Raw genomic sequence first — 26,026 nt, 5'->3', positions numbered from 1 at the left:
TTTTTACTATTTTATCTACCTTATTTTCTGTCTAATTATTACTGTATATGTTTTATGTTCAATAAACAAACAACAACAACTACTCGCTGCAAATGCACACGCAATCACGCACTTCAACAGCAACACATCACTGTCGAATGAAAAAATTCCAATGACAGCAGATGGCATCAAAACTCTCGGATGTCCTGTCACCGCCTTTTTATATGCTAATCCGGTGGCTGTACGCATCTGAATCTCTTTAATGTTTTGTGGTCAAGAACTAAATCAAGCGGCGGCACTCATGCTGTGAGTGTCTCACAACACATCGAGACATGAATTCTGAAGGCAATGCATCACTAGACACAGGCGGTATTTCATGTATTTTTGGAGACTTTCAAAATAAGAAGACTCATGTTACGCTAATTTGTTTACCTTTAAAAGGTGCATTCCACCTCAAATTTGGCTCACCGTGACATTTTTTATGCAAGCACTCATTCTGTCATTCAGAAGGCACAGCAGGGGGGTCCTGCTGTCATCTGTTCCACTCAGCTCATTTGCTGCTTTAAGCCACGCTTCAAGCCACTGCTGATGAAAAGTTGATCGCGCCCAACCTCAAAGTGACGGCACTGACAGCTGCAAAGCCACCTTGGCCGTGTGGGAAAATACAAGAGAACCGTTGCGAACAAACTTGATCTAAAGGCTTGTCTTTGAACGATGCGAGAGCACACAAAGAATCACTTTTTTGGTTTTTTACAATGCAGGGGAGAAAAAGTCAAGAAGCTCAATAAGCCACTTGTCGCAGACCAGAGATGTGTCAATTAAGATAGCGGGATGGCATTCCTAGCATGGAAACGTCAAAGATGAGATTTTTACTGATTCACATTTGTACACAGGATCTCTTTCAGAGGGAGAAAGAAATTGGGTGGTGTGACATTCAACACTCACTAATGTCGCATTCAAAAAACAAAAATAATCATTGTGATAACATAAGAGCATGATGTATTTCCCAGTGGTAGAGAGCTTGCAAAGCTGCCAGCGCAGGTGTTATATGCTCTCGGACAGGGGTGTAGTACGCGGGGGTACACCGTCCACCCACTTCTCCCCACGCCACATTCAATTTCAATCATGCTGTCTGCGGGTTATTGAAATGTTTGTTGATCATTGTTCTTATGCGAGTTATGCTTAATAACGTTGGCCTGTGATTATTTTGGAGGAGTAAAACATTAAATTTAACGTTAGTTCAACTGGTGTTGTAGCCAATGGTTGATGTTCGGTATGTATATATAGAACATCCCAGAATCGCGTACACCCACTTAAAAAATCCCCACTACACCACTGCTCTCGGACCAACTTCAGCAAAAGGCAGCTTGGCGAATAACAACATAGAGAGACCGTTACTTTCCACAAGGACGACTGGATGGACGATGCATAAGCTAAAAACAGAGACAAAACCAAACTAAAATACGAGTCTACCGTAGTACAAGTGCAATGCAAACTTTGAAAGCTACCAAGTGAATGTTGCTGATTTTAATGGAAGCCCTCTTTAGGAGAAATGTGCCCAGTACGGTTCAGCCATGATAAGACACTGTTGTTTTGAATTCCAGTCCCGTGCTCTTGTGAATTAGAAAGAGTGGACAAGAAGGAAAGCGTGCACACACACACACACACAAAAGTTCCAATGTAAACAAACAAAAACAAGCCCAATCATTATTTGTAAACAAATATGCCTTGCAGTATGGCCAGCCAACAAATTACGAGGCTCTGCGACTCTCTCTCACACACACACACACACACGGACACGCACACGCACATGTATAACGTATAATGAGCTGCTTACCGTAAATCAATGCGGTTTTTCTCTGGTCAAGCAAGGTCCGGCCAATGTCTCCAATCATTTTTTTTTCTGCTTGGTGATCAAGGTTACTTTGTCCGACGCCGCTTCAAATTAAAGCCGCCGCTCAAATCATTCACAGCTTTTAACTCCACTTTATCTCATATCTGTGCTCTCACATGGAAATGGAACGCATTGCCAAGTCATTTATATGTATGAAGGAAAGATTAGACAGAGACGTGTCAAATTTATTTATTACAAAACCAGTGACATGCTCTTACACACACCAGTCATCTTCCATTGTGCAAAATACTTGAATTCTTTCACCTTCCCAAATGCTCCCATCTTCCATTTTCCACAGTTTCTTCATACGTCATATGAACTCGTAAGCCCCAAACAGTGTTCAATCACATACAGTACATGTCAGCCGGCGCTCGTCTTCAGCGGGTGGTCTGATATGAACATGCACACTTTGCTTTCCATTTCAGCAGGTGGTCACCAAATAATGCCACTGACGTCTGTGAACCTGAGCCTATATGACAGAAAGCAGGGGGCAACTAGGTAAAAAGTGAGGTGTGGGGGGGGGTAATTTGGGGGCTTGAAGGTGGCCTTGAATAACTATTTGTTGCATGCCCTTGAAGACCTCATTTCTTTTGCTTCATAATCACGACCGCACCATCAGCCTCTCATCACATTAATTGTGAATGTCTTTCAAGCATTCATTTCTTCACATTTGTTTTTGTTAAGTCCAGATGAGAGAGAAAAACAAAGGGGAGGACAAATTAATCAAGAGAACCCAAAAGTATCAGCTTTTAATGGAACGGACAAGCTAATTATTCCAAAAGCGAGACATAATGACAACCTGACAAAGAAAATGTCACAGAATATCGATCTGTCTTTGGTTCTTTCCGAGCGACTGCTAAGAAGTCAGGTACATCCTTTCGAAATTTGTCCTTGAAGATGATAATGTAAATATGACTCCATTTTTCTGACACTGACCCTTTTTTTCTGAAATTGTTGGGAGTGTCCTCTGTTCTGTTGATCGAATGACTCCTACTTTATACCATTGCTCAAATCACAGCCACAATAATCCCAATATATGACTAGTGGGAATTTCAAATCCCTTCCGAACGCAGGCAGTTTTCCTGGGATAACAAGGGGTGACTGGCTGGCAGACTTCGGTGGGGAATAGTGAATCCATCCCCAAAAAAACCCAACCCTGGTGGAAAATCAAATTTTCCGGCATAGCCAATCATTTATCCTCCCGTTGCTTCATTTAGACATGGAGTGCATAGAAATATAGACTAATCAGGGGTGGCCAACCCACGGCTCGCAAGTCACATGCGGCTCCCGGGCTTTCACACGTTGAAAACGCCTCGACGGTGGCACAGAACATACTATGTCAGCCTGTCATCAATCCTGTTACTTGACTGACATACAGGGCAACCAATCAGCTGACTGAATCACCACTCATCCGCAAACAACGGCGCTAAGCGCTAAGCTAGTCAGCGAATTACCGCTGATATCAAGGCAGGGGTGCCCAATACGTTGATCGCAATCAACTGGGAGCCAGCGAACTTGTCCCGAGTCGACCGCAAGGAATGGCAGGAGGAAAGTGTGTGTGTGTGGGGGGGGGGGGGGGGGGGGGCTTGTGTCTTTAGCTTTCGTTCATGTTCATGTGTGTGTGTGTGTGTGTGCGTGCGAGGACGGGATGCCCATGTGTATGTGGCTCTTTGCATTAACGAGATTAAAAAAAAGGCTCTTAGTCACTGACAGGTTGGCCACCCCTGGACTAAATTTAACAAATTATCGATACTGTAAACGTTGTGATGATCTTGTTTCTCGTTATCCATTGACTTTCTACTTTGGGAAACAATACGATCCTTTTGGGCAAGGATTATTTTCAATGTTGTGGTTTTCTAAATTTTAAAGACTTACCTCACATGATTAATACACTCTGCTTCTTCACACTCACAGGAAATAAAACAGTGTCGAGCGGTGATTCCCAACCAGGGTGCCTTTACATCCTAATTAAATTCTCACTAACCAAGTGTATAACCTGTCGGTTTCACACTGAGTCAATGTGTGAGTAAATTCCGATACGACAAAGGATGCTGTATTTCTAAGGCACCTTAGAAACGGACTAATCGATGGGAGTTTGCAAAAATAAACATGAACATGTAACACAGTATACAAATACACGAGATTTTATAAGACATGAAACAAACAACTGCAGCGTTCCTACTTCATCTCTGAAAACATTCGGTCAGCAAATGTTATTCGCCATAAGCAACTACCAGTGTCACCGACGAAGCCAACCTATGTGTCTTCTATTTTTACAGTTGGCCATTTTAGGCATACATCTCCAAATGCAAAATGACCGTTGTTTTCAAAGACTTCCTGTTTGAGACATGTTTTGAAAATATTTGCCATTGCGGACATCAAAACGCTGTTGTCATGTAAGCAAAGTGAGAGTGATTTTTTCTCTCGTGTGTTTTCAACAGTAGCAGTTTTCATTACATTTTTAACAAGTTCAAAATTCTTTTCCTCAAAGTAATCGATAGATGAGATTGAGTGATGATCCCCTCCGTTCCTCATGCAATCCCACTCTCCTCTTTTCTCTATCCATTCTTCTCTCAAGGGAGTTTTAAGAGCAGGCCGGGCTGGGTTACCTAATCCCATTGCTTTTAAAAGGTTCCTGGGTGCTGCATACATGAGGGTCACCTTGTAGGATCAGCCGGACACGAACATGCATGCACGCACGCACAGCACTTGGGATCATTCCAATTTCCTGGCTTTTAAATGGTTATAGTGGACGGCTTGCACTTGGGCTTGAGTGGAATTCCAGGCCATGGAAAATGTTTGTTTGCATGCCTGTCTGCAAGACAGGAGATGCAAGCAAGCGATTCTGCCTTTTAATTTTTTTTCCACTTCAAGTTCAAAAGGATAAATGCAAATAATCAGTAATGGACGCTGATGTGTTTTTTTTAGACCAAAAAAAAGACATTTTTAAACACAGCCACTCGGTATAAGTGATAATATTCAGAATTATTTAACCCTGTCAACAAATGAATTTGCATATCCGTATTTACATATTAACAGGCGCCCCAGCCGTCATATGCCTGCTCAAAGCTTTTAAAGTCTTGGTATAAATAGAACCTAGTGCAGATGGAGTGATAAAAATTATTCAAGTGTATGCATGTAGGTATGTAAGCCAGCATACGTTTATTGCATCCAGTGCCCGGTTCAGCTGTCTATTGTTATTAACGCTTTACATTAAAAGCGCTCGAGCTACTGCAGCATGTCGTCAGACGAGCGTCTCACTAGTGTCTGTTTCTACGGGACTGACTGCTGCTTTAAATTTTGCATCCGCCTCTTTCGGCTGCGTCCTTGATCCATTACCCCGCAGATACGTCCTCTCCTCTTTTCCGTACATCACCTTCCCCTATGCCATTTTCTCCCATCGAGCCAGCGGAGTGGACTGTCGGACACGTATAGCAGTGAGTTAGCAGAAAGACAGACAGCCCATCTGATTTTACAAAGTGACAGCTGCCAACGAGCGCGCACACACGCACACACACATCACCCATTTGCCCTTTATCAAACCTGTTTTCACTACCTCTGAAGTGTGTGTCTGTCGAACGGCCAAGTGTGCGCGTTTGTAAATGTGAGAGGTGGAGTTGGAGAGAACATTTTAAGGCTTCACTCACTATGACGCGACGGCGCGTAATGTTGTGTAGCGCACCGTCAGCCAATCAGAAGGATCCTCACCATCCGATTTATGAATGAATGAGGTGCTGCATATGCGACATCTAGACGCACACACTAAAAGCGAGAATACTCTGCAGTGATGTAATGCAATCACTCGAAGCGACAGGAGCGGCTGAAAAACAAGTGTTGTTTGGAAAAAAAATTAGGCAGAACAAGTTTGAACACCAAATACATACATAATATTACATATGTAATGAATGAACCAGTAAAAGACAAAGCTACTTTTTTCCTTCAAGTGCCATAAAAAGGACAATCCAAAACCTCCAAGTGCTTCAGTTCAAAGAGCTAATTACTGCCTTTCATTATGACATTTGCAATAATTCACTATGGGAAATTAAAAACATTTCGTCTATCCCATCTTTAATACCGGCAGATCTGTTGTTTCAATCTCATATGAGCAACACACCTCACACCCATTGCGTGAAGTCATCATATCCTTTAACTGCCTGTGTCCAAACAAGGAACTAAAAGCAGCCCGTTTGGCTGACAATGTGTACAAGGGAGTCATTTTGCCTAACCGCTATGTAAAACTCATAACTGAAGTGTTTTGTGTGAGGACGGCTGGCAGCGACAGGGAGGGAGAGAGTTGGCTTGCAAGCGTGCTTTTATGTACACGCCTTTCAATGAAGTCAATTTCTGGCACATTGTACAAGCCTCTCAACTAGCTCATTTGCTGCCAGCGCGCTACTGCAGGTTAACAGTGCCCTCTTTGGTCATACAGTGGAAGGCATGAAGCACGTCGGCAAGCATACACAAATGCAGACAGTTGATCAGGTGTAAACACAATGAAAGCAAAGCAGCCTTTTGAAATCTAGTGTTAAACTTCATTTTGATTTTTTTTTAATTTAAATGCACTGACATCATCAGTTATTATCTCAACTGGTGGGGGTGATGTGTTCCCTAGTAGCTTTTCAGAGCATGCAAAAATACTGACAATTGAATAGCAACATTTTCCTTTACAGTTCCATTACACAAACGGAAGCTGATGATTTAACTCACACTGAGGAGAAAAGGAGTTACGTATCTGAAAATTGTGAATGAGAAAAGCAATGGCGATTTATAAAGATTGTTTCTAAGATGCATGACCTCATCATGTCCTTCCACTTCTCTTTGGGTAAGGCTGCCATCTAGAGGCCGCCACAACAACTGCTACTACGCTTCACATAAGGTGATGATGTCATAGTTGGAGAAAGAATGAAAGAGTTTGGCATGGGGGAGCGGGCAGTACGACAGAAAGAGAGGCAGAAGAAAATGTGTGGGAGGGAGAGAAGGTGATGTCATGTTTTTTATAGCTTGGCCTTTGTCTAAAACTATTTATTTCACGATGCAGCATTGATCTCATGCACATCGGACGTCAGCTGCTTTGTCTTGTCAAGAGGCACAACAATAAACACCAAAATTATCAATCAGGTTTCCTCTGTTCAATAAGACACCATATCCCTCCGCCCTTGATAATCTACATGATTCCATTATTCCGTTCACGTGCAGAAATCTCAAACCCTCCGATTCAATTCCGTGGCATAGCATACACCACTCACAACAGCACGTACACAATCATTGTCATTTCTGTCCATGACAGACAATTTCTCCTTTCACAACTAACGGCACTGGCTCAGAGAGCATGGAGTGGGACCTCTCAAAATATGAGGCAAGAGAAAAGCAGACATTAACAAAGAGGAAGAGACAGAAGACTGGAGGGGAGAACAAAATGGGAATCAAACTAATCCTTCAGCTTCGGCAGAGAGCTGCTACCTCTTAATCACTACCCTGCAGACATGGCAGAAACTGGGAGACAATGGAGAGAAAGAATATTCCCCAATGGTTGGTGAAGCCTCAAACTACTTAACTGCATAAAGAATCTCAACCAAGAAGGCTCTCATGACAGAGACCCAACACTGGTGTAATACCATGGAAGTAGTACAAGTAATCAGATTACTCCAACATTTGTGAGAAGGCTTTCCAGTTGTCATCAACTTTGACGTCATATGAAAAACAAACTATTACACTGCATTGGTAAACTCATTGTGATCCTATATCTTTTGAGAATAAATATCCGGATCACAATAACGTTGGTCCTTGTGAACACATAACCATTGCACACTGCAATATTGAAACTGCATTTAACACACACGCACGCACACACACGCGCACACACACACACACACACACACACACACACACACACACACACACACACACACACACACACACACACACAATAATAATAAGAAGAAGCGGGAATTATGAGGCACCACATAAAGTAGAGAAAGCCAGCTGAGCAAAAAGAAAACACTATCCACAAGAGCAACTTTTGATTTTATTACCAAGTGACTATTACGTTATACTGTCTTGAATTGCACCTTGATTTGCAATGGACCGTCAAACAGCTACAGAAGCAATGTTCAGTAATCAGATTGAGAGAAAGGCGGATATTTCCCGCACCGCAACAAGAGCGGGAAGAGAAAACAACTCTGCACCAACTTTCTGAAAAAAAACTGCTTTTATTTCATTACAGATTCCAAGTACCTTGACGGTAAGGCAATTTAAGAATTCCTGCTATTCCTTTTTTGTGTCTGGCCAACAGAGCAATACTTTACTGCCAACAGAGCAATACCGCCACCTTGTGTTTCATCACACAAATACACAAAATTCAGAGGCCAAATCTACTTGTCCTGTCGAGTTCAACTTTATCTTCCAATATTTGTTGTAAAGAATTTGTTTTCCTTACTATTAGTATGTACAGCAATTTCTTGAGCATAAGATTGAGGAGTCGAGGAGGGTGTATTATACTTTGAGTTGGGTTGTTGGGGGGATGGCGGGGGGGGGGGGGGGGGGGCGGGGGCGCTAAATTAATCACATCAGAATCAGAATCATCTTTATTGGCCAAGTATGTACAACGCACAAGGAATTTGTCTCCGGTATAACACGCTGCACTAGTATCATTGTTTACCTGGTAACAAAAGAGGTTTTGAAAAAGATGTACTTTCATTTGAAAATCTAACGTTACAAATGCATCATAATGTGGTGGTTTTGACAAAATTCCTCCGCAGAAGGAACTGGAAACCAATTATTGTACTCCATCTACGTGGCAAGGAACTGGAAACCAATTAGTGTACGCCATCTACGTGGCATGGTCGACTCCAGGGGTTATATTGGTGCCTTCTTTATCCTACGAGTCCCTCTGAGTTTCAAGACGTATGTGCAATAATGTGTTTGCTGTCATATACCTCCTGGCACTCCCTTTTTCAGCTCCACAATAACATAACGGGCAATTAGAATGGTTCAATGATTTTGTTGTTTACGATGATACTAGTGCAGCGTGTTATACCGGAGACAAATTCCTTGTGTGTTGTACATACTTGGCCAATAAAGATGATTCTGATTCTGATTTTATTTGCCCCTGTTTTGGCGCATGGCGGCGTGCTAATTTATGGTTGCTCAATAAAAATAACTGTACCTCTATTCCAAGAATATGCAGCGGAACCTCTAAAGTTTAACATAAGGTAGTTCTTGTCAACGTACCAAGTTGAAGATTTTTTTTCCCCTCGATAGGAATAAATTGACATTTCCAAGCGCCAGGTTCAAACTGTTACCTTGATAAAAGTGTTATCAACTGCACCATCAAAGGTTCTCGCAGAATTTTGAAGTGGTGTAAAATTGTTAAGATTATTTTGTAATTTTTCTTTCTTGTTGAGTTGGTTGACCATCACTTTAAAACACAATATAGACCACAGAAAAGGTTTCTTACTTGTCATTTTGTATCCACTGGCAGCAAGCTGCCCAGCCATGTATTCCCCATCTGAGTTGTTGTGACTGCAGCCCCATGTTTTCATCCAGATTTTCTGAGTGCCAGGAATCAGACTAGAAATAATTTTAGAGGACCACAAGTGGAAAGGATAAGTTGAAAAACATTTGAATAGCATATATACTAAAGATCTAATCCTCAATTGTAAAAAAATGTATAAGATATATAGTAAACAATGTAACTAGTACAATTTAGTTTAAAAAATTTAGTTTACAGACACTCTAAGGTACACTTTGTAGATCAAGTGAAAATCACATAATCAGCCCCCCGATTTCCGATCACATAAACGGATCGTGACATCCCTAGTGTGCGCTTTTAGCGTTAGATGGTATTATGCGGTGCGTTGTATTTTTGTTGACATATTTAATATACCTGTCAGCTTGGAGTTCCTCATTGTCCAAAATGTCAGTTTTTTTCCTGGACCTAGGTATGATACTCCTTCGGGCAGACTGCCTCTCATGAGGTGTGGGGTCATGAGAAGACACCATGTCCTCAATGTCGTCAATCAGAGAGTCACAGGCCGATGGCATGGTCTGAAACAAAATGCTTTGTCAGCAAAAATGAGGATGAACAGTATGGGGTGCTCTTGTTTAAGTGAAAATTAAAGTGGAGCATCTCAACATAAATTCAATTTCAAGTGTAAATTCATTAAAACCTTGACAATCACAAATACATGTGTGTTGTTGTTTCCACCGGAAATGCCAGCCATCCACCATTTTTCTTGGTGGATGGCTTGAGTAGAGTTTGAGTAGCGGGAAAGCTGAAGCCGGGGTGGCCCGGTAGTCCAGTGGTTAGCACGTGGGCTTCACAGTGCAGAGGTACCGGGTTCGATTCCAGTTCCGGCCTCCCTGTGTGGAGTTTGCATGTTCTCCCCGGGCCTGCGTGGGTTTTCTCCGGGTGCTCCGGTTTCCTCCCACATTCCAAAAATATGCATGGCAGGCTGATTGTACACTCTAAAATTGTCCCTAGGTGTGAGTGTGAGTGCGAATGGTTGTTCGTTTCTGTGTGCCCTGCGATTGGCTGGCAACCGATTCAGTGTGTCCCCCGTCTACTGCCCGGAGACGGCTGGGATGGGCTCCAGCACCCCCAGCGACCCTAGTGAGGATCAAGCGGTACGGAAGATGAATGAATGAATGAATGAATGAAAGCTGAAGCCGATCCCAGCTGACTTTGACCCAGATGTCGAGTACACCTCGGTCACCAGCCAATCACAGGACCGATTACCTCACTGTTCTATGTTAGTATGTTTTATGCTTGGTATTCATTTTCTTGCATCTGATTTAAACAAACAAATATTAAATTCCATTTCAGTTACATGACGCCAAATCGAAATAGAAGTTGTCTCAGGACATTTTGCATACGAAGCACAGTTATAAACTTATTAAGTGACCACAGTTACAAGCAAAGTACATATGGTCCGACTTAACATATCCTCCACTTATATCCCTCTATCCATTTTCTAAACAGAGTTGCTATTTTTTCTTAAGGTCGCGGTGAAGATGGAGCCATCCACTAGCTAATCACAGGGCCCATAACCAATGGAACCCGGACATCAAAACTGGGACAGATGTGCTAATCATTCCACAACGTGCTGATTAAAAAAATAATAATTCTAAGTTACATTTGCAATATGCGCATGGCCACTTGAGAAAAAACATCCACTTGTGTAGAGTGATTATCTCAATTGTTTATCAGTTTACTGGAAACAAGTAAAACTCTAAGTTCATCATTTTTGCACATCAATGAAATTTAGGATGAGATTTGATTCGTTGAATTATTTCAAGGTATTTTGTTGTTGTTGTTTTTTTATTATTATATTTGACCTTGTTAGCCATTAGCCGGTTTAGCTCACTTTAGGTTTGAACTGAAATGAGAAACGGATTCTGTCGAAAGTCCTGTCCCACCATACTATACTTAGCTCCGAGTAAACGCTCGGGTCGGGTGTTTTATGAATGTGGCCGTATGGACAAATTACCCAACCAATTCTAGAAATTCACTGTGTGTGTGTGGCAATCGCGAAGACGGGTCCTGTGTTTATATTAGAGTTTGAAAAATCTATCAATTTAAACTAACTCCACTATCCGATCTCTTGTCAATGGCTGCCTCGGGTTTTAAAGGCGCTGCGAGGATTTATCTTCTAGGTTTCTTATTTATGACTATAAAAATATCCTCCTCGTAAGCACAATTAAACAATGAATGATGTTGACAATCTTCCACGTTTGGTTGGACCCTGCTAGTTGTTAGCAGGCGTAGCTTAAAAAAATGTGTGAGCCACGTGACACCTAGATTGGCCAGATATTCATGATGCATTGCTAAATTTGATTCTTACCTCAAGTGAAACGTTGCTATTTGATCACGTCGGGTGCAATTCACAAGCGAGCAAGAGTCAGACAACGTGAGAGTACGCGTTTGAAGCACCAAAACAAAGCGTCAAAACTCCATATCCGCCATATTTTTCTGACACTATAGTACGGTGCGAGAAGAGAGACAAACTTCATTTTGCAAGCAATGACTGAACTGCTCGGCAATTGTTTCAACAGTTTTATGATTAAAAAAATGACGATGACATGGTTGTTGAGAAAGTTACAGTATGTAAGTGTAAACGATATAGTTGTTGCCGACCATATAAAGAATAATAATAATGTTAGATTCATTTAAAGATCGAAATTCTCCTTTCATTATGAAAGTTTAACAAAACATTCCAAGCCCTTGACTGAACCGAGTCCAGTCAAGTTCATTTCTACAGCTCATACTCAGTCTCAAAGATCTTCACAAACCGACAGTTCACAGAGAACCTCCCCACATAATGATACAGTTGATCATGATATATGACTATAAAGGTGGGGAACTTCGGTGGGAGTAAATAAAAGAGTCCTAATATTGTTCAGGTTCTACTTGAAGAAAATTAGTTATTTTGTAACCATTGAAAGTGTTAAATCTGAGTTAATGGCTATGACATGTGGAGTCCTTCAAGGGTCAGTCCTCGGACCCCTTTTGTTCACCCTGCATATGCAACTATTCTGTCAAATTATTTCAAATGCAAATAAATATTGGTGATCATGACTATGCAGATGATACACAGCAATATTTATCAATGTCTCCAAATGACGCAAGTTGTTGTCTCACTGCCTAAAACAAAGTAGTAACTGTATGAAGAAAAATGTGCTTCTTCTAAACTAAAACAAAACTGAGGTGATTGTTTTGGGCAACAGAGAAAAGAGAATCGCTCCTACTAAACACTTAAGATTCATTTGTCTTTAAAATTTAAGGACCAATATCAAAACCGGTACCAATTGATTTGAATCAGATTTTCATTGGTCATATCAATTCAATTACAAAGGCAGCCTTGTAGCAGCTGAAAAATACATCCAGAATGAAGCGCATGTTCCAAGCTTCACGCTTTTATCTCCAATATACTTGATTATTGACATGGAATAAACAGTTCTTGCTCGGTTATTTCCTTTATTCAAATGTTCAATTACAAAGTCTGACAGTACAAAACTCCCATTTCACCCGCCCTTCTAACATATGCAACCACAATTCCTCATTAAAGAGATGTTAACAAGTTATGAACACACATCAAAAGCAAAACACTAACAGTAGACATTAGACCAAGAACCATACACCCAAATTGGAAAAAGCAAAATATCACTTTTTTATTTCTCACAGTAATGAGTTGACTCTGGCAGTATTTATATTTTTTAGTATTTTGTTTTGGCGGTGAACCAGAACAAGTATAACAGGGCCGTTAACATTTTTGCTGTTATTAGGAATATTTTCTTTAAGAACAGATGGAATTTGCAATCATCATTAAACTTATCTCTCTCTGTGTAAGAAATGTAGAGGTGTCAAAATTAATCAACAATCGGTTATCAAATTAATTGGCAACTATTTTAATAATCGAGTCATTGATTAGAGGCATTGTTTAACTTAGAATTGCTAAATCATCAGATTTATTCTGTGGTTTCTGTAGTGCTTCAAGAAAGTGAACAGATGATCGTTTGTGTTCAATCAAAATAAGATATTTGCAACATCTAATTGAGAAAAACCAATGCCGGACGAGTTAGTGAATCAGTTCAATTTTTTTTTTTTTACTATGATACCAAATAAACCTCAATAATTGGTACATGAACAGTCAATGGGGAAAAAAATGTTCAGAAACAGATTTCAATGGAAAATAAAATTTTATCTGATGAATTTGAATAATTGATTCTAAAAATAGTCGCTCGTGACGGCCCTAAAGCAACACTATAGTGTGCTTCACAAAAATATCAACATTCCTTTAGAATCAAATGGAAAGGCACAATCTTTCCAAACACCAGGTCTCAACCCCACCAAAGCAAATAAAACATGACCAGAGTCAGAAAAGTTGTCTGGTACTGTATACAAAGGAGTATTAAGGCCATTCTGAAAAGAGACGTACATTAAACTGAGTAAGTTTGAATTTGTAATTTTACCACAGTCAAGTCAGAATTTCAAAAAGTCATAGATTTACAATAAAGACACGATGACAAAAAAATGTTACAAGAATAAACCGTATAATGTTAACCAATGCAACCGCCACTTGTCTCAGGTCATCCATATGTCATGAAATTTGTTAGAAACACTTCAATTTCACAGAATGTAGCCGACAGAAGGTATCAGTTTGCGTAGTTTTTTTTTTTTTGGGGGGGGGGGCAGACAAGTTTCTACAATTATACAATACAGCTGGTTTGACTAAATATTTTCTCCCATTGAACTACAATGAATTACAAGTTCATTTTTGTAAAGCTTTTTATTTCATTTTTGGAATTCCTTGAATTTATTCTCATAGTATTTTTTTATTTATAAATAAGTATGCAGTTTGGCCGAAATACTCCACCGTACTTTCCCATAAAGACTTGAGGAACTAAATGTGGTAAAAGCCTTATGTAGTTTTTATAAGCACTATCAATAGAGACACAAATTAACAGGTATTTAATGAACTAAAAAAAAAAAAAACTAAAATCAAGAAGAGTCCAAAAAAGTTAAAAACTGACACACAGTGTCACAGAAGCAAAGGTAGACATTTGAGCAGTGGACAGAAGTCACTGATCCCAGTCCCGTGGAGACATTCATGTCTTGTAATGGCCATTTTCAAGAGCTTATAGTGAGGGGGACTTAGTCAATGAATAAAAAAAATTTGGGTGAATAAATGACCTTAATTAGGGGGGTCTAAACAAATCTGAAAAAAAATAACTACCGGGAAGGATTCCTGCAGTAAATGTGTCCTGACCAATCAAAGTACCGGTACTCTACTTGATATATAAAGATAGGACACAAGTGAGACGGGTGTACGAGCTCTCCACTGCTAACATACCAAGGTAACCTCAATCACATACTAAGCTACGGTGACACGTACTCTTATGCCCAATCACTACTGTATTGTCAAACATTTATCGAGAGGTAGCCCATGGTACCTTGTGCACGGACCATTTTGAGAAAACCGTTTATTCATCCATTTACACATGGCAGGCTTACACTTGAGCAAGCAAGATCTTCTGACGCAAAAAACACACAATTGCACAAACACACTAGCAGGTCGGCAAAATGTTCATACTAACAGCAGCAATACGACCTTGTAGCCGCGGGTTTCCCGAGCTTCAGATTCAGACAAAACAATTGTGTTTTACCATCAGATGTCATCAAATAGAATGAGCCACTGGGAGCAAGAGCAGTGGCGGTCAATAAGGGATGGTATTGAATTTTACATATCTAGACTACGGGTCGATTCAATGTGGTTGCTTATCTTTTTAAGACCAACATATGACTGGTTAATTCTAACGGTTTTAAAATCCAGTAAAAGTAAGCAACCTAAAAATACTACTCACCTAGACATGTCTTATACAGCTTTGCAGAAAACACCAAGTGGGTCACGTAACGTGGAGGTGGTTTGTGTCCTGGTCAGAGGTGTGTGATACTACTCTGACAAGAACACAAAGCCAAAGGGCACTGAATAGGTACAGGTTTCAAATGTATCGTCAAGGGCCAGAATTGTCTATTAGAATAAAAGCACGGCGTAAAGGGTGACACTAAATTAAATTTGACATTTACTGTAAGGCTTACAAATGACTTTGGTACAAAGAACCGCCTTGACTTCCAAAAGTTCAGAGTCCTGTTAAATATCCAAATTGACATGAAATCTGAGAGGGAAACTCAAGTCCAAAAAAGTGTATTTACAATACAGTATGTTCTATTCTGCCCCACCAATCTAAACACGGCATTGTGATTGGTTATTGCCCATGTGGAATATGAATTGAGCAGCGAATTCCCATCCATCTCAGTGAGTGGCCATTTTGCCTTGTATGGCCACTTGCTGTCGACTGAAAATGACATCACAGTACCTAAAGAATCAGCTTGCGGACTCTGACCAAACCCAGAGCACAGAGGAGCCATGACGGCCGTTAACTAAGCCCTGAGGCAATGTGATGTCATTTTCAGGTAATAATTTCTCTTTTTCTGCTTCATTCATATTCCACAAATGCCATATCAGAATAATGTGTTTCAATGAGTGGGAGTGCATCGAACAAATTAAGAACACTTTTGACTTCCCATTTCAAAGTGGTCTTACTATGTGCATTCATTCTGTAGAATAAAACTCTTTCCAGCTTCCTTTCACACGCCAAATGGTGTCTTCTGTTCATGTCGGTCTGACTACACTGACTGCATTGTTTTTGTCTTTTTTTTTTTTAAATAAAGGCTTATACTGTATTTCTTTTAAAGCGTTTTAAGTACCTAGCATCTCCCTTAAACTTCAGAGTCCTCCTCCCAGAGCCTGAGATGTGACATCTTCACCTGAATCTCTTTTTGGGACGCCACGAGTAAACATGGCATTTAGTCTCCCTGGGGACTGGAGGGAAAAATAGCCCTTTTTTGTTGAACTTCCTTGTATTTAGTATTGGCTTAAACTAACTACAAAGTCACAGGCCTCCAAGCTCACCGCGTCTTTCAGCTCACTTCTCAGGATGTGGCTCAGCGAGCGCTAGCTGCACAGGAGGTCGTCCAGACCAAGCGGTGGCATCCTATCAAAGTCACAGGTGTCAAACAGATCGCTGATTCCCTGGTCGTCTCCCAATCCTAAAAGGTAGTCGTCTTGCTCCAGAAGAGGGGGCCCCAGGTTCAAGAAGGGCCCCAGCGATGAGGGCATCTGGTCTTCCGTTTGCTGGAGAAGACTGGTGTACGGGGACGAGATCGGCGAGAGAGCCGTGACAGACACGGTGGTGGAAGTGCCAGGGGACGTGGTCGGGACGGTGGGCTCTGCAGCGCAGAAAAGTCATGGTCAGTCATTCACACACTAGTGTGACCTCCTCAATGCCTATTCGTTGAAAAATGTACTTGACAAACGAATTTAATAATGGCAGTCAACTTCTGGATTCCATTTGACAAATGTAAAAGTCCACAACAGTGAGTAAGATGGAGAGCCTCCACAATTCATCTCTGGTTTGATCAACCGCAGTTCGCATGAGTAATACACCTATTTGTATGGCATCTACTCCACCCAATATTTTGCTTATTTGTGTCAAAAGCTGCGATGAATTGTGGCACTAGTTTGTCCGTTTGTCAATTAAAATCCTGGGCACGGTCCGTTAGATCAACTACATTTGCTTGCGTGTATAATCGGGTTTGTGCCCATTTTTGCACATGCAAATCATAAAACTTAACCCGTAAAAATATATTATATCAAACCAAAACCTCAATCTTGGTTGTGCACACAAAATTTCCGTTGCAAAGGCACCGCTAGGAATGCGGCATATTCCAACGGGCTACAATTAAATGACGAATCATGCACAGGTCTCTTGGCGATGGTCAGGTTTTTTTTGTTTGTGGGGACGGAGGTTAGACTGACCTTGAAGAACCTTGAGGAAAGGCGAGTTCCCGTTGATGTCCATGCCGCCATTTTTCACCGGACTACCATGGTCTCTCTCGTCTGGACACAACAGAACCTCGATAGGACCTCTTGTGCTGGTCAGGTGGATGGATAGACTCTGAGGAGAAAATGATTCCATTTAAAATAAGAAAAGACAGAAAAGAGCTGACCTGTATCTTTAGTCAGTAATGCAGCTGATTGAAAGAAAGAGCAATGTACAACATTGCAGAACAGTTTTCCACAAATGCCAAAGTTTCCCAAATGTGCACCATGTAACCAGCGAGCACTAAAACAGTTTTGATCCAGGGGTCTTTCAGCATTACTTTTTAATTTCCTTTGAAGTCAAACTCAAGACCATCTTCTCATGGTTGCCCAATGGCCCTTGTTGTGCAAAGGTGATCGAGTCCAAATGACGTGCGTTCCAACAAAAAGCACGCCATTTTGTTGGTTGCGCTATTCAGGGCTACAGACTAACTTTGACTTGGGAGTAGAGTGGCAAATCAGCATTTTATATTTATATATATAAATTTAAGCTCAATCATTTTCCAGTACAGCTCATCCAGCATGCTTGCAGTATGTGTTGTAGCAAGCATTACCTTTGAAAATCCTTACTAATCCTTACCTCTGAAATTAATGGCCGTCCGGAACCAGTACGAGATTGTCAGGTCAACCCAAGTTCACCATCGCTGGCTCAAACATGCCAGTACAAATCTCTCAAATAACCAAGATAAAACACTGTAAACACAGTTTTCTTCTTTTTTTAAAAATCATTAATATTCTCTTTCCACTTAATTTGATCAAGCTTCATCAATCTTTTTATCATGCTCACTATGCAGAAGTAATACCTTATTAAAAGCTTGAATACAGTAAAAAGACCCAAAATATGGAATTATCTTTGAAACTTAGCATATTATATCATGAATGTAGAGGAACAGTGAAAGTTCTGGCAGAACTGCCATCCCAAAAAGACTTACTGTAGCACCCTGCTTACAGTGTTGCTTACTAAGAAGATTTTACCAAGACCAGAATGACATCGTGGACAGTCTGAACACATACCTCATCGGGATCTGGTACTTCTAGCTTAGTGTCGGTGGGCGCTTTGACAACAATAACAGTCTGATCATGAAGGTTTCCCAGGTGATTGATGTCTTCATATGTGACATATGCAAATGTGGTCAGCTGGTCAAAGAAAAATGTCTTTTGAATTTTAGAACATGAAAACGGTAACGCTGAAACCGACATGCGAGTTCAATTAATTTTGTGCAAGCAAGGGTAAAAGTCCAAGCCGAAAGGCGCAAAATAATTCATAAATAAATAGAATGAGGACGAGTCCATGCTTATTCTGTCATGACAAGGCCAAGCCACATTGTTAAGTGAGCATGTACATGATATGTGCACATGTTCTGGCAACAGTGCTTCATAGTAGATGCAAGTGCAGACCCGCAATCCACACCTAAAAAGGTGGGATGCATCAGATGCAGCCGTTAATCTAGAAAACAAAATGGATCTATCCTCTCTTGGTAACAATTATTCAAGTGTAATCTAAGAAAAAAAATATGTTGTGCAATATATTCTGTGCCTTCACTATGATAGATTTTTTTTTTTTGTGGAAAAAGAATTAAGGTGTTGTCTAATCCACTTTGTTGCCGCCATTTAAAAAAAAGAACCAACAAAAGGAAAGGATATTTCTCGTTGCTCGGCGACTCGCTCATATGCTTCGCATCCAGGGTGCATCTTTGGAAGAGCTGCTCAAGTCTCTGCTCTTCTTCCGCCAGCGCAGAAACCTCTGCTGTCAGTCTTTGTCTCTGGTTCAGTGACTCCTCAACCTCTAACAGGCTACAGCCCCTGTGAGCGCCGAATGATTAGAAACATATTTCTCCTGCAGTCAGTATTTCTCATGCAAGGTGAAATGGAAGATGCTCAATTTGGACTTTTGAGTGAAACCAACATTTTGGGGTCTAATTATTCACATTGCATATGAACGGTGTCCTCAGTCTATGTGGTATGTGAACCAAATGTAGTGCCATAATGGCCCACATGTGCAGAATAAAAGACATCACTCACAACACAGTGTTTACAAAAGTTAAAATGGTCCTGCGTGTAGGGACTAAATTTTTTATCATCTCATTTCTACAAAGAAGCGCATGTTGAGCTTAAGCTGACGCATAGGTCAGATAAACGCGACTTGGCCATTCAGACCAAGACCGCATTGTAAAAAAAAAAAATATATATATATATATATATCATATATATGTATTAGATCTAGGACAACATATGAAAGTGAAACAGGTCAGATTTTTGGTGGGAAAAAAATGAAATGTGTCGTTCAGACTGTCATATATTTAAAAAAAAAAATCTGATGCAGGTCACATGTCGGCAAAAAAATCGATATGGGACACATTTGCCTAAAGTCGGAAAGCAGCCACGGTGGGCATGGCAACTTACATCCATTGAATGTTGTTCTTTGATTTCTTCTTGATGAGGTGAATGCCTTCTAGTACATTAGTGATGTCATACAATCTCCTTTTCTGCACCTAAATACAGGAATTCAATGTCTGTTAGCTAAAACTCTGAATGGCACATCTAACTACACTTACACACCACATTACCAAAACATGCACTGTCAAAGATCAACAACAAAATGCACATTTAATTTCAGTTGCCTTCATCTTTCGCACTAGTGTTGTGCATTGCACTGCACATGCACATTTAATGCCAGTGCATGCCGCTGAAACACTACGCAAAACCCGCACATCAATACCATGCTTCAATGCAGCTGAAGAAACACCTTGGTTTAAAGGTTAAAGTTGGGGATATTATTTGCTCTTTCCCCAGAATGAGATTGTAAAGTCTTACACTGAGTGTGCTCCAACGGGTGGCACTGCTTCAAGTGGTTAAAAAACAAAATGGAAGTGTTCCCCGTCATTGTGAGAACATAAACTCGGCATCACTTTCGAGACACGTTTGTCAACAATGTAGTGTGTTGGGCTTTGGCCTGTGTCTTCCATCATTTCTTCCGTGGAAACACTCGTTTTCTTTTTTTAGCAGTCTCCAACCGCTGCTGCAGCACAAGCATGAGCACCTGTTGCGAGGGGCTTCTACTGTGCTGTGTGGGTCAACCTAATTTGGCATGGCTATATTGCAGCCACATAATTGGTTCAGCATGGAGAAGGTCTCATCATTGGCTATTCGCACTGACTGACAAAACACTGGGCAATCTATGGCAATAGAGAATGCAGACAATTGATGGCAATCTGAGGTAGTCTATGGACTGTCTATTGAAAAAATGTATAATTTGTGAAATATCTTATTGCCGTTTTTACCGCCCAGCCCTTTACAGCAGCGGTCCCCAACCTTTTTTGCCCCACGGACCGGTTTCATGTCAGACAATATTTTCAGAGATGCAACAATATAATATGACCTGCATGGAAAGTGTGGTATTTTCGAAACATAATAATAAACACGAATCATGACACAGGGAACGTCCTATCTGGCCGCAACATTCTCTGGTCATTATGGTAATGTTTAAACGTGCCTTCAAAATAAGATAAATAAAAAGTGCATGAAAAATACGACTCACCATCGCCGCTTAATATGCAGTCGGCTTGGTACATGTGAATCTCCAGTTGAGATAAAACCGTATTTGAAATAGGACTCCTGATACTGTCTATTAAATGTAGCCTTCTCTTTCTTGAAAGTCGGAGGCTCCTCTTCCGTCTCCCGGCTGGGCCTTTTCCCTTTCCCGAAAAAACGTTTCAGACATTTGTTTTTTATGCGGTAACCTATCACATGGCCGAGAAGCGCACATTCACCTGTGTCAAGAGTGACACACTGTCGACTGATATCACAGTGAATCCTGTAATTTTTCAAAATAAAACATCTTTCAGATTCCGAAATGAATAAAACGGAAGGAATGTAGGCAATTAATTATTTCTGTGCGGACCGGTACCGGTCCACGGCCCGGCGGTTGGGGACCCCTGCTATACAGTACCTAATGTGGTGGGTAGAGAATCTACAATACCATCATTCCGCAGCTCTTCAGTTTAAGGTGAAGGGTACCTGTAAAGTTTCTGCAGCAAGGTTTAGGTCCAAAACTCCATCAACAGACTGGGCGAGCAAGTCCACAAACTTCTTCGTTAAGAGGCCCAGGGAGGTATCATACCGCGTCCTCTCTGGTGGAGATTTGGGCGCTACAATGAGAGAGCAAAATAACATGTTAAACTCATGCTTTCTTACGTTAACACATAAAACCTCCGCACTAACATTAACAGGTTGCGATCAGAATCGTTGAGATACATCACCTTTTTTTGTTTCTTCTCATTCAAAGTTTGTTTGATCTGGAATTCCCGGTGGTGTTTTTTTTTTTTAAACGATGGACATAAGCTATGAGAGTGATGCTTCTGCACTTAATTGGGAATTTCTCCATTGTGAGACAAATAAAGGTGTTCTTTTGTTATCGTAACACGCTACAAAAGTGCCTTCATTCCAGCCTTTGTCATGTTTCGCACTTAGGTAGGCAGTGATTTCCTAGTCACAAACTCAAGTCTTGTCTTGTATCTTTCATTTTTCTGTTTCCTTCATGTTAGGGTCGGTGATGGCTGTTGGTCATCATGCTATGCACGCGGGCATGCAGTAACGGGTCAATCGTGGGAGGTTGGCTGCTTGAAAAGTAGATTTTCAGTCAAAAAAGATTGAGTACCCCTGGGCACAGGATCCTCAGGTTAAGATGGAGTTCCAAATTAACCTAAACTATGGCAGAGGCAAAACCATAAATGCGGTAAATATGTGAATTAAAAAAATAATAATAATACCCACAAAAAATGGTGCCTTGGCACAAAAACACCAGAACTTACTACAAGGTTGCCCACTGGGCATCCCCAAATTCATTAGAAATGTTCAACATTTACTGTATACTACCACAAAGTGAGCTTTAATGACATTGCTCACTACCACAAAGTGAGCTTGAATGACATTGCTCACTACCACAAAGTGAGCTTGAATGACATTGCTCGGTGGATTCTGAATGACACTGGAATATTCTGTTACTCTAACAATCACAATTTTAGCATGATCGAAATATAACTCTGTCCTATGCACAAAAAAGAGCTCGGTGCAGCCACGGCAAATGAATAACTATAGATACAAAGTTTTGGCAAACGGTCCTTGGGAGAAACAATAAAAGTAAATCAAATATCAATTGGACACTACCTTGGCAAATAAAGAGGAAAACATCCAATTCTTCTCCAAACAAAGTCTCCCATGTGCAGGGCGAACATAAAATGTTTCTCTGGGTATTTTTATATAATGGCCATTGTCTGTGCACTCGGAAAATGCTTTTTTGGGGCCGGCCACAAAATCACATTCTTGCTTACTCACGCCAAGAGGACGAACGGAGAAATATACCCATAAGACTTAGAAAGGAACGTTGCATCGTGCAAAATGATTACTGGTAGAAAACAGTAAAGCAAATCTGTGTTTCATCTTACATGTATCTTTTCTTGAATAGTGTGTCAAACTTGTACAACGATGGTTCAATGATAATTCTCCATGGCATGTGAAATGGTCTTACTTTTCGGTGTTTTTAAATGGGCTCCATTGGCGAATGCAACACTCCCTCTGCCTCTTGGGGTCCTTGATGGTTCTGACTGGTACTGGTGGTCCGAATCGTCGAGAGCTAGCCGCCTTTTGGCCTACAAGGAGGATATGGAATGGAATATGGGCAGAGGATAAGCTTTGGATTTCAAAACATTTTCTATTTGAGGGTAAAAACTATCTCTAAAAACATGAAACAAGGCGAGGGATTCCTGTGTGGAGTGCACCAAAACGTGAAGATGAGTCTCTTTTCAGTTACTTTTTGACAGTGCTTTTTGTCTTCTACTTTCTCCCTTTTCATCATTTTGCTGCTATATATTGGGAATTTCTCCATTGTGCGACAACTAAAGATGTTCTTATCTTATGCTAACAGTGAGTACAGCTTGAGCATCGCACTTGCCCCATAGCATTTAAACAAACATGTATTATTGGAACAATTCCCCTTCCAAATGGCTGATTTCAAACCTCATTGTCAATTTTCAGACAATTCCATATTAACAGTGTTTGATATTTCAAATTGTTTCTGGTAGCATTACCTCACCTCAACAGAGACAAGATTTACTTCACAGGAAAAACATAGTACCTAATGGGGTTTTGCTTTAAACTGCATTTTGTCACACACGTATAATCGAGAGACATTCTCGAACTTTATTACTTTATTTTTGTCACCATTTCGAGGCCTTGTGACTTTCCTTGGAGCCCCCAAAACTTTTTTTCCTACACTTCCACTTGTGTGTGTTTTGGAGGGCAATGCAGTGACACCGGTACTGTATTCCGAGGCTGCATCCCAGCTTAAAATATTTTACAGAGGACACATCCGTTTTAATCAAATCTTGCAAATTTTATTCAGACTTGTCAGTGAGTACCACGTCCACTGTTGACAGTCTAAATGTCAGCCATTTTATACCAGCAAGCAGCTCCCCTCACTCGTCTGCTCTTGGCTCCGGCCTCACGTTCACGGGAGTTTTGCTCGCGAAATGTACAGTTTACACCACCAACAGTTACAATAACCAACAAGCGAATAAACCTTCCACTTTTTCGTGTGGTTTATACAGGCTGCAAGTTCAGGAAATGCGTAAAGTAGCACTGAGGCCAACAAACTCGAGTTTCACTAAGAAAGGCATCATCATGTTGCACTTTATTCAGCGGAGTCAGTCAGCATACACACTTGTTCCAACTTGTTAAATTGGCTTCGAAAACGAAGAATTTCTCCCGGCCTCGTCAACAGTGCAACTAGCCTTGACAGCTAACTCATTTTCATGCTTCAAACCAACTTGCATCTTAATCGACGATATGACGCTCTAGACTGGTCACAAAACTTGAGGTGAAGCCAAAGTGGTATCAAGAGCGATTGCATAAAGTAGAATAGAAACGACAAACACCCAAAGGGTACAAGTGTACAAATGTGCAGTGAAAATACCCGAAGAGCACCCCAACCCCCAAAATTGAAGACTAAGAGAGCAGCCACTAGGCCACCGCTAACGTTGCTCATCTCTTCCCAATGTTTCCATCTGGCTGCGAGGCTGAGGCGAACTCAAAAGCATCACGAAGTTAGCACGGCGAGCTGTTCGCACACGAGTGGACGAAGTGTGAACATCAAGCCATTTTAAAATATCCCCTTTTGATCCAATTCCGCCGAAACCCAACGGGAGTCCACTTGGACAACTTAGCTAATGGTAGTTAGTTAGCTATATGGCTAAAGTAGCTAGCAGCTAGCTGGCAGAACAACAAGCTCGGCTAAGCTGAGCAGGCTAGCCTTGTTGTCGCATTTCGGGTTGTTAGTGACACACAAAATACATTTCAATATGCTTTTCTGCAAGTTTACCGGCGGTCTTCCCAATGCGGGTCGCTGTCCTGTTCCATTTGCTGCAGCTGGCTGAGGTGTTGTGTAAATGTTGTTTATCGATGGCTCGGATAAACATAAATTCGAGGTCTGGGTAACGTTGCAAGGCGGCGGGGTCGTTATTATTTGGATATAAGTAGCGTTGGCTTGAGCGGGATTTAAACGATCCGAGAGCGCTGTCAAAATTATGTTACTGTCAAGGTGGGAGCCTCCAACGCCCGCTAAAATCACTTTGTCCGGGGCCGAAGAGATCCCTCTTCTCATCTTGGTCTCGGGTAGCCCCTTTTTCTTGTCTCGACACTTCCAACCCGCTCCGTTTGCTAATCCAGCGCAATAGTTACAAAAATAATCAGACCGAAGGTATGATAAAAGTCTGAATCATCGATTTGTGAAAAGTAGTTGTCCTCGTGTACGTGCATTTAGGCAGATGCAATGGATTAAAAAGTAGCGCAACTCTCGTTTCCCCCGTCGAGAAATGGCTTCAGGAAACGGCCTGATGAATGAAGGGATACGGTTTACGCGCTCAAGAGCCCTCCCGCGAAACTCAGATTTCCCGGGAAGATTTCAAATGCAATTTACATGCTGGGTGCTATTGGCTGATCAGTTAACAGTCTCCGCCCCGTTTTTGGCCCTTCTGTCCAATGATGTCGTGGAATCCTGTGCGCCACGTGCCAATTGGCAGTTGTAAACAGACAACGTCACTTGTCACGCGTGCCGTAATCCCCAATTGGGGCACTAGATGGAACTAACGACTCACTATACAAAACAGTATTTGTGCAGTTTGAGATCATCACAAACCTTAAACGCGATACACGTTGATTAATAGAATGATACCGGTTATTAGGATAATTTTCATGCTTTATTGTATGTTCGTACGGAGTAGTATGCTTGCATTAGGTATTCTACAAAATATTAAATCGGTGCACGTTTGCGCACTCTAACTTGTATCCAAAGTTAAAAGGCCCACATTTAGTACAAATGCACAAGCACAAAAAAGTATTATTTACATTCACAATACAATACAATATATCAGGAGCTATATGGTGGCAACACCTTAGCACACAATCATTATGGCTGAGAAATGATTGCTTATCATACCATCTACAGTCAGTTTTGCATCCATCCATCCATAATTTATTATAAGAAGGGGGTGTGGTGTAACAGCTTTAGCAGGGAAATCCAGACTTCCCTCTTTTCAGCCACTTTTTCCAGTTCTTCCCAGGGGATACCAAGGCTTTGCCAGGCCAGCCAAGCGATCCCGTCCCTCCAGCATGTCACCGGGAGGGCATCTTAACCAGAGTAGCCTATAAGGTTAAAAGT

General features: G+C 41.2%; 3 protein-coding genes across 3 annotated transcripts in view; 1 reads left to right on the top strand and 2 right to left on the bottom strand.

Moving 5' to 3' along the window:
* cdkal1 (CDK5 regulatory subunit associated protein 1-like 1) overlaps positions 1 to 11,875 on the bottom strand; it is a 183,149-nt gene extending 171,274 nt beyond the window's left edge. Inside the window, exons 1-3 of the mRNA XM_052065753.1 lie at positions 11,716 to 11,875; positions 9,759 to 9,919; positions 9,330 to 9,442 (exon numbers count right to left, since the gene is read on the bottom strand). Coding sequence (XP_051921713.1) covers positions 9,330 to 9,442; positions 9,759 to 9,916 — 271 coding nt within the window. The 5' untranslated portion in view covers positions 9,917 to 9,919; positions 11,716 to 11,875. The remainder of the gene's footprint in view (positions 1 to 9,329; positions 9,443 to 9,758; positions 9,920 to 11,715) is intronic.
* Positions 1 to 26,026, top strand: part of LOC127600853 (F-actin-uncapping protein LRRC16A-like) — a 692,893-nt gene that overhangs the window by 396,728 nt on the left and 270,139 nt on the right. The gene's annotated exons all lie outside the window — the stretch shown is intronic.
* On the bottom strand, positions 14,059 to 25,244 carry LOC127600881 (transcription factor E2F3-like). The gene is made up of 8 exons (XM_052065766.1): positions 24,689 to 25,244; positions 22,841 to 22,961; positions 21,331 to 21,461; positions 19,717 to 19,805; positions 18,958 to 19,116; positions 18,328 to 18,442; positions 17,251 to 17,389; positions 14,059 to 16,661 (listed from the first exon to the last, which is right to left on the bottom strand). Exons 1-8 carry the CDS (start codon positions 24,968 to 24,970, stop codon positions 16,387 to 16,389), a joined length of 1,311 nt encoding a protein of 436 aa, XP_051921726.1. The 5' UTR covers positions 24,971 to 25,244; the 3' UTR covers positions 14,059 to 16,386.

Source organism: Hippocampus zosterae, chromosome 5, assembly GCF_025434085.1.
Source record: "Hippocampus zosterae strain Florida chromosome 5, ASM2543408v3, whole genome shotgun sequence".
Taxonomy (NCBI): Eukaryota; Metazoa; Chordata; class Actinopteri; order Syngnathiformes; family Syngnathidae; genus Hippocampus; species Hippocampus zosterae.
This window is presented reverse-complemented; position numbering and strand designations above follow the sequence as displayed.